This window comes from Cydia amplana, chromosome 8, assembly GCF_948474715.1.
Source record: "Cydia amplana chromosome 8, ilCydAmpl1.1, whole genome shotgun sequence".
In the NCBI taxonomy this organism is placed as follows: domain Eukaryota; kingdom Metazoa; phylum Arthropoda; class Insecta; order Lepidoptera; family Tortricidae; genus Cydia; species Cydia amplana.
In genome coordinates, this window is record NC_086076.1 from 14,377,986 (window position 1) to 14,386,751 (window position 8,766).

The following is an 8,766-nucleotide window of genomic DNA, read 5'->3' on the forward strand; positions in this document are numbered from 1 at the left end:
GCTTTGTTTCGTTCAATTTTCAATCAACGCAAAATTAACTATATTTCCTACAAATTTCAGTGGCAAATTTTAGGTTAAGTAGGTATAGGTAAGGAGGTTAAGTAGGTATACCTAAGCGTGTGAATCGCTATCGAATCCGAATGTTACACTTACCGGGAATGTTCAAGTTTCCAACGCTATACCCAGCAGTCCCAGCAACAGTGTGACCCCCTCTCCCAACCCCCTGGACATCTCTAATACGCCCACCAGTCCCAGTAGTGGCCCCACTGAACGGAGCCACAGCGGTGGGCATATTGTGGGTCTCCGCTGTGAATATGATGTCGGATTCTGTGACCTCTTGGATGACTTGGGATGGCGCTCGGACGTTGGTCGGCTTTAGTTTTGTGTGCTTGAATCCTTTGATGGCACTGTAAAGTAGGGATGTAGGGATGTACCGACTAGTCGGGAAAGCCGACTATCCGGCCTCATTTGTAGTCGGCGATTAGTCGGCGACTAGTCGGTAAAAATGGCCGATTAGTCGGCACTTTATAAGTGACAGAAAAGCAGGGCAAAGAGAAATAACTTAAGACGAAACTAATGATCTGGCCGACTAGCCAAAGAGTCGGCTAGTCGGCCAAATCAATAGTCGGTACATCACTACTGTAAAGGAATATTCATCATCATCCTGTCCAGGTCGGTTTCGGCCTCGGCGACTGAGAACGACGATCGTGAGCTCTCGTGTGAGTGACGTAGCCTATTTTTGCAGTAAATGTACAGCGACACTCACCGCAGGTCAGCATCCCTCTGACAAAAGTGTAGTTTATGACCGCAGGTAGTCGGGCAAATATCAAATATCAAATATCAACATTTATTCAGCAAATAGGCCACAAGGGCACTTTTACACGTCAATATGGAATTTACATACAGCAAAAAAAAACACATCAATAATTATAAAATACAACTAAGCCGTAAATATCAAATCAAACTAACATAGAGATGTATAAAGCCTCTAAATGTCGAATTACAAAAAACGCAATAACAATAGTATTGAAAAAAAAACACAAAGATACAAAAACTATAATCTAAAATTATTTAGAGATGTAAATGTCTCTAAGTGTCATCATAACTAAAAGATTACAATATATAGTAGTTAATCAAATTAAATTAAATTATGTAAGCATTAAAAGTAGAGGTACGGCACTAGAAGGGTGTGGATGACTTAGACAGTGTGTCTGCTCTAATATTAAAAGCTTAGAGCGCACCATATAGTCGTAATGTTGAGTGTAATTCAGTTTCTTCACAATTTTGGTAGAATTTTATTGTTGTTTAAAGTATTTATGACGTTATTTATAACCGTCTAACATAATTTGTCCCTATCTGTCATATCAACATTGTGTTTGTTAGAAAGAAACTTTTATAGCAGAGGTTTGTTAAGATTTATAAATAAATCAGGGGGTTAAAGTATCACATTAAAAAAATATCAGATAAGAAAATAAATGTACTATAGCCCTGAGTAAAATAAATGATACTTGTCTTAATTTAAGCTCCCTTTAACCTTTTCCACGCCGTGTCAAACACAAAAGCTATCACTCAGACGCCACATCATTGAAGTGTCAAAACTGAAGTTGAACTTTATGTATATGCACGTAGGTCGATGTTGCTCTGTGGTCTGTGACCGATTAATCGGTCTTTGGCGTTGAACTTACGGTGCGGATATATCGGTCATTGGCGTCCAAAAGGTTAACGGGCATAAGGGTGACAGAAATTACGCAAAATTAATCTCTACCAGTTAGAAATAAAGTTCAAAATCATTGTCGAAAATATATGTATACCTCTTGCCTTATAAATGTGATATGAGTATAATTTCTTACCTGCTGTTATCACCGAACTTAATGACGTTGTTATCGTTCGACGTCGCTTGAGTGGAAGCAACCATATCAATTAATGATTCGTTGATCTCTTTGCCGTCCAGTATGATTTTGCCCTTGAAACAATACCGTTCAAATTAGAATCTATAAACGTATACAAATATCATAGATACAGGCTATATTTTCAACTTTTTAACCTCTTTAGCCGCGTCCACACAGAGCGAGCATACGCGCGAGGCAATTTCCTCGCGCACAAAACGGCCAGTGTAGACGTGCCTCGCGCGCGCCGCCTCGGCCGTATGCTCGCTGTGTGGACCCGGCTTTGGATATTTGGCTAAATTATCAACTCCTCAAACAGTTCAGTCAGAACAGTCAGTTTAAAATGAACCTTCAGACATTCCGGTAAGAGCGTGCGGCTTGCAATCCGGAGGTTGCGGGTTCGAACCCCGGCTCGTACCAATGAGTTTTTCGGAACTTCTGTACGAAATATCATTTAATATTTACCAGTCGCTTTTCGGTGAAGGAAAACATCGTGAGGAAACCGGACTAATCCCAATACGGGCCTAAGTTTACCCTCTGGGTTGGAAGGTCAGATGGCAGTCGCTTTCGTAAAAAATAGTGCCCACGCCAATTACTGGGATTAGTTGCCAAGCGGACCCCAGGCTCCCATGAGCCGTGGCAAAATGCCGGGACAACGCGAGGAAGATGATGATGAGACATTCCAATAAGGTTTAGGTACTATGGCGTATTTTGATACCTCCTAAAGACGTACTGTTTGACTGTATGGGCACACTACCTACTATATTAATAGTCGGCATCGCACTTGCGACACCACTGGGGTCTCAATTCTATAGGCTGCGATATATTCCATAGCTCGTACGTTTATTTGCCACTGTCGTGTTTGTTCATATACCACGTCAGTGGCAAATAAGCCCAAGGCCCGGCTGATGGTAAGCGGTCACCGTAGCCAATGGACGCCTGCAACTCCAGGGGTATTACATGCGTATTGCCGACCCTAAAGTGTGGTATAAAAAAAAATAGAAATACCTTAAAGAACCAATGGCGAGAGTGTTCGCTGTTGCTCTGGGCTAGATCGAACAACTCCACGCTGGTTGGGTCTCGCTTTAGTTTGTTAACAAACAGGTCCGTGTAAAAGTCCATGTCCCAGGAGTCGAACGCCAGACCTATTAACGAAAACAATAAGGTCAGTCGTTTTGTTAATGCTAAAGAAGTAACAAGAGGTAGTAAAAACTTATAGAAACCAGTAATGTAGAAGGGTGACTTAACTTTTTCTTGTCACTCGTTGCTATGGTTACGTTCTCCTGGGTCACTCTTTATAACCTGATTTTTAGGCATTTAAATTCACCAAAACACGCTTTTTTATGTTACTTATAAACCCTTTCCATTGAGGGTCGTCTACCAAGCGTGTCAGAAGAAGGTGGTGTACAATGTCTTCTAACAAACTATGCTACTATTGTCTCTTTGCTGACCGGACAGAATGACAACAAGAAATAGTTGATCCACCCAGAAGTACAAAGTCTCGGTCCAAACTACATAGTTTGAAATTCGGATTTTTTGCAGGACTATTGAGATTAAAAATAAAATTAAGGAGTACATACCTAGTTTTTGGTTGACTCGCTCCATAGCTGGTCGTCCCTCCTTCTGAAGAGGCACCACAAACCATGGTTCCAGATCCTTCGGCAGCCCCTCATTGAAACTGTGCCTCGGGAGATTTTCCGACGTGTATACACATTGTGTCATCCTATCATGCAAAACTGAGGCCAAGTCCTCATAGTGCTTCTTCGAGACATTCTTGGTCTTGTTGAAAGTGATGAGGTGCCTGGTTGATACCTCGAGGCGAACCACATCGCGTAGACCGACGCTTTCGCAAATTTGGACTGAGTTACTCGAGTCGGCCGTTGAGAAATTGAATCTAAAATATAAGAGATAAGGTTTAGTTTTCATTGACAACCTTCAGAAGAGGCACAAGTGAATTGTTATCGTGTTAATCGTGTTATTATTGAGATTTTGTAATAAATGAAGAAAACGCACGTTAATACATACGATAATGATAATAATGTCCGATAATCGTGTAGGTTAATAGTCTTGTAAATGTCCATGAACTATGTGAGAACTAGATGGCTGGATCAAGGCTCAGATATACCTAGAAGGCGATACTACAGGATAAACAGGACCATAAGGTCTGGAGGTAAAACTAACAGGTAGCATAGGGGACAGTGTTACTATTCCGAAAAGAGAAACGTATGCAAAGCATAGACGTGGGAGCCATTTCGATAATTTTCCTTTCGCTCTCAAAGACAGCACCTGCCAGGGTGTAAGGACTATAAATATCTGGGAGACCAAGCTTTGCGCGGAAAACTTATAAAAACTCAATAGTGCGCGTTTTCCCAGGGAGATCGTTTTTCGCCCCCGAAAACCCCCAAGTAGCAAATTTCATCGAAATCGTTAGAGCCGTTTCCGAGATCCCCGAAATATCACTACATAGTATAAAACAAAGTTGCTTCCCGTTGTCTGTCTGTCCCTATGTATGCTTAGATCTTTAAAACTACGCAACGGATTTGATGCGGTTTTTTTTTTAATAAGTAGATAGAGTGATTCAAGAGGAAGGTTTATGTATAATTTGTTAACCCGTGCGAAGCCGGGGCGGGTCGCTAGTATAAATATGTACAAGAATTGTTCGTTTAAAGGTATAAGATTTGTGACTATTAAATAATGAAATCGAAAATGTAATACACTATTGGGTAAAAAAGCTAATTATGAAAACAATCCCTAATCTTATTTCTGGTAAACAGTACTTAGGAAATTATTAAGTAAATCCAGAAGAGCGAGAAAAGTAAGCTAAATAATAAAATATTAGAAAATAAAAATAATTATAATCACCTTGGCCCAATTTCAATAACAACCTGGTTATCTTTCACATTAGTGTAGACAGTATTATTCCTCAAAGCATGGGGCTGGAGCGGGGAACTCAGAAGCCACTGCAGAATCTTTATCTGATTAATGTTCAGGTATTCACAGCCCTCGGCCAACTCCACATGGTAACACAGCTCAGTAGATAATTCCACCACATCAAGGTCAATGACTCTTAGCTTCTGAAGTATTTCTTTTGTCTTATGGACACTAAAAGCTTCGCACGAAAAAAATCTTATTATACACATGATGAATGTATACTATGTTATTGGAGTCTCGCAAGACACTGTCCGTGAAATTGATGCCACAGATGAGTATATGAATTGATATCTTGTTACATCAATGGCAAAGTTCAACTCATCATATGGCGTTATCTGTAACAAATATAGACAAACAGCTTATGCAATGTGAATGTGTAAATGACAACAACAATGGGAGTATGAGTGAGATATATTTTATAATTTATTCCAAGCCAATTGACCTTTGAGGTCGCACGGAAATTTACCGGCACACACCACTAGTTTACGATTGTTGTCAAAGGCATAGCTACTGTCAGCAGCAGAAGTTGCTAAGCGGGCGAGGTGTTCAAAATGATCTTGACAGGACTTTATTGTTAAGGGAATAAGAGCATGTCAAGGTAATTGTGAACATCTCGCCCGCTTAGCAACTTCTGCTGCTGACTGTACATACTTAGTTATAACTTATATGTTAGTACTTAAATGTATTAGTGAAACCACGTGAAACCCTTTCTATTTATCAAAACCTACAAGTTATATATATAATTATCAGGAATTTCAAGAAAATCAAAAATTGAAAAATAGTGTTAGCAGGTTTTCAACTGAATAAGCTCTGGCTTGACTTTGATTTGTTATGAATAAGCATAGTAGATACTAATAATTCATTACTGATGAACTGAAAGATGACTATTATAATAGCAAGTTTGAATTATCAATTTCGGTTAGGAGTTAGGGTAGCATAGATTATCAAATAAATGTGTGATTAGATATTTGTTTAAACTTTACTTTAATGTGAAGGTTCTGTATATAAATGATCTTCTTGAACAACAAACCGGCCAGAACCATCAACTAAAGACAATGAAGTAACAGGTAAACTAATACAAAGCCAGTTACAGAAACAATCTGCTAAAGCCAATCCAACTTGCAGACTCTGTATGGAGGCAGAGCACATCCTCGCAGAGTGCCCTTACCTAATGCACAATCGGGACTTAATCCTGGGCAGACACGTATTGCGCCCGGAGGAGTTAGTCTCTCGAGATCAAAAGATCCTGCAGCTGTTTGAAGTTGCAGGTTTCAATCGAGAGTTGTAGTATGTGGTGATTACAATAGATCAGGGATGGTTACAGTGATACATAGGCTGTGGAGCCTTATATAGCCCCTAACTTATAAAATAATATAAGAATCCAACTTTGGCAATCCTAATAAATAGAAATGTCTTTCTAAAGCTAGTCCATTTGAATATTGTTTTAATTTTAATCTATTTTAATGTCTTAGCTAAGTGGAATGTTGTGGTTATTGGTAAAAGACCCATAAGGGTATAAATTTAGATGCCTAGTTGATACTGTTATTTATATTGCAACATTTATTATTTTTCCTTTCACACATATAAATAAACTAATAAACAAAGTAAATATGACTTTAAGGAGATTGAGTAATGAGTTAGTTCTATGTCATTTTAAAACAATAAATTAAAATTGTAATAGGTACATTACAAACCTTTAGAGAAGTGATGGACCGAATATATAGTTTGCCGAATACAAATATTCAATTGAATATTCGGTTCAGATCTTCTTTTAGGTTTGCCTGTAGGTATCATTCAAATAAACCATTTTAAAATGCTTTTATTACAAAATATTCTATGGATTCAACATGTGCATTTAATGACAACGGCAAAACGTAACCTGAAGAAAGAAAGTAAGTATTTGAATGGTTCTAGCAGAGACACACATAATAAAAAACCGGCCAAGTGCAAGTCGGACTCGAGCACGGAGGGTTCCGCACCATCAACAAAAAATAGAGCAAAAAAATCGTGTTTGTTGTATGGGAGCCCCCCTTAAATATTTATTTTATTTTGTTTTTAGTATTTGTTGTTATAGCGGCAACAGAGATACATCATTTGTGAAAATTTCAACTGTCTAGCTATCGCGGTTCATGAGATACAGCCTGGTGACAGACGGACGGACGGACAGCGAAGTCTTAGTAATAAGGTCCCGTTTTTTACCCTTTGGGTACGGAACCCTAAAAATTCTTATTTGCTGGATATTTCGCACTTAATCGAATAATTCAGCCGAAACATGGAAAACTTGCCGAATACCGAATATACGACCCATCTCTACTTTAGATAAATAAGGTGCTGCCATATAATTCGTTAACGAAGTGTAATGGATGAGTATATGTACTTGCTCTTATTACCGCGTGTACACGACCACGTTCACAGGCCAGCGACGTACGGCGTACCTATCTATGTTATTACAGACCCCAAAGAAATTGAGCCTTTATTACTTACTTTTATCCAAACGTATTAAATATAGCACTAAAAACAATGATACAGTTCATAATAAATAACAAAATTTAACTTACAACTTTAATGTCGTATCTCTTCGGTAAAAATGATGATAACCTGTTTTTATTATGAAAAGTAAATAAATTGATATGACACTCATTCCCGCGAAGTTGAAATGTGACACAAACACCGACCTATAGATATATTATTACACTGACACCATGGTCTAATAAAACATGGTCTTCTCTTCCCAGAGTGTCACTTGCCTACGTCACAATAACATTGCCACTTTATTTCAACATAACATGTTACATGGGTACATTATATCTATGGTTAATAAGTTAAAATATTTCTTTATAATTTTATAATTTTCATTTATATGTATTTTATCTTAAATTTTACAATAACACGTCATTTTTAATTATTCGTTAGCAATATCTTCCGATTCACGAAAGAAATTTCAGACGTTCGGGTAATTCTGTTTACACTACTGGCAACACAGGATAGCGCTGTCACATTTGACAATCCGCCATGTTGTCCCTGACCGTCATCCTTGTCAAACGCGTGTTAATTGTTATTTCCTTCTCGCTCAGTGTCAGCAGTCGCAGTGTTTTCCAAACTTTTCACGTCGTAAGCTTGGTAATTAATGTTTTGTTACGAAAATGGTTGGCTGTTCTATTCGGAACTGTAAGAGTAGGAGTGAAAAGGGCAGTATAGATTTGTTTTATTTTACTATGTTTCTACATGAATAACTTAAAATTAATGCCGTTAAAATAATTTTCACCGTTGGTTAAAATTCTCCCACATTTTAAAGTTTGAGAACCTGTAAACAGCATGATGACGTAGGCAAGTGACAGTTAGGTCATTCGCGAATCTCGGAAGAGAGTACCAGGCGACACTGACATTGTTTTATTTTTTTGGATTTTATGGTTACGAGACTTTTAAGCCATTTGCAATTAGAGTGTTGCCATTATCATCCATGTTTGTGGTTACTATACTCCAAAGAGTAGTTTAATATACTTGGTCAACCAGATCTTGACAGTAGAAAAAGGCGGCAAATTTGAAAAATGTAGGCGCGAAGGGATATCGTCCCATAGAAAATTTGAATTTCGCGCCTTTTTTTAGTGTCAAGATTTGGTTGACCAGCTATATATAGCTGGGCAACCAGATCTTGTCAGTAGAAAAGGGCGGCAAATTTGAAAAATGTAGGCGCGAAGGGATATCGTCTCATAGAAAATTTGAATTTCGCGCCCTTTTCTACTGACAACATTTGGTTGACCATCTATATATACTTGGTCAACCAGATCTTGGGACGATATCCCTTCGCGCCTACATTTTTCAAAATTGCCGCCTTTTTCTACTGTCAAGATCTGGTTGACCAAGTATATACAGGGTGCCATTTGAGTCGTGATCAGTAATATGTTTTTCTAACTCCATAAACAACGAGCAATTTAATGCCCCTACTCTT

At 38.4% G+C, this 8,766-nt stretch overlaps 1 protein-coding gene across 1 annotated transcript in view; it reads right to left on the reverse strand.

Annotated features, from left to right (window-relative positions):
* The window catches only part of LOC134650326 (phosphoribosylformylglycinamidine synthase), a 39,775-nt gene extending 34,535 nt beyond the window's left edge, over positions 1-5,240 (reverse strand). The window contains exons 1-5 of the mRNA XM_063505287.1: positions 4,749-5,240; positions 3,467-3,780; positions 2,895-3,031; positions 1,851-1,963; positions 154-407 (exon numbers count right to left, since the gene is read on the reverse strand). Coding sequence (XP_063361357.1) covers positions 154-407; positions 1,851-1,963; positions 2,895-3,031; positions 3,467-3,780; positions 4,749-5,026 — 1,096 coding nt within the window. The 5' untranslated portion in view covers positions 5,027-5,240. The remainder of the gene's footprint in view (positions 1-153; positions 408-1,850; positions 1,964-2,894; positions 3,032-3,466; positions 3,781-4,748) is intronic.
* Positions 5,241-8,766: the final 3,526 nt, after the last annotated feature.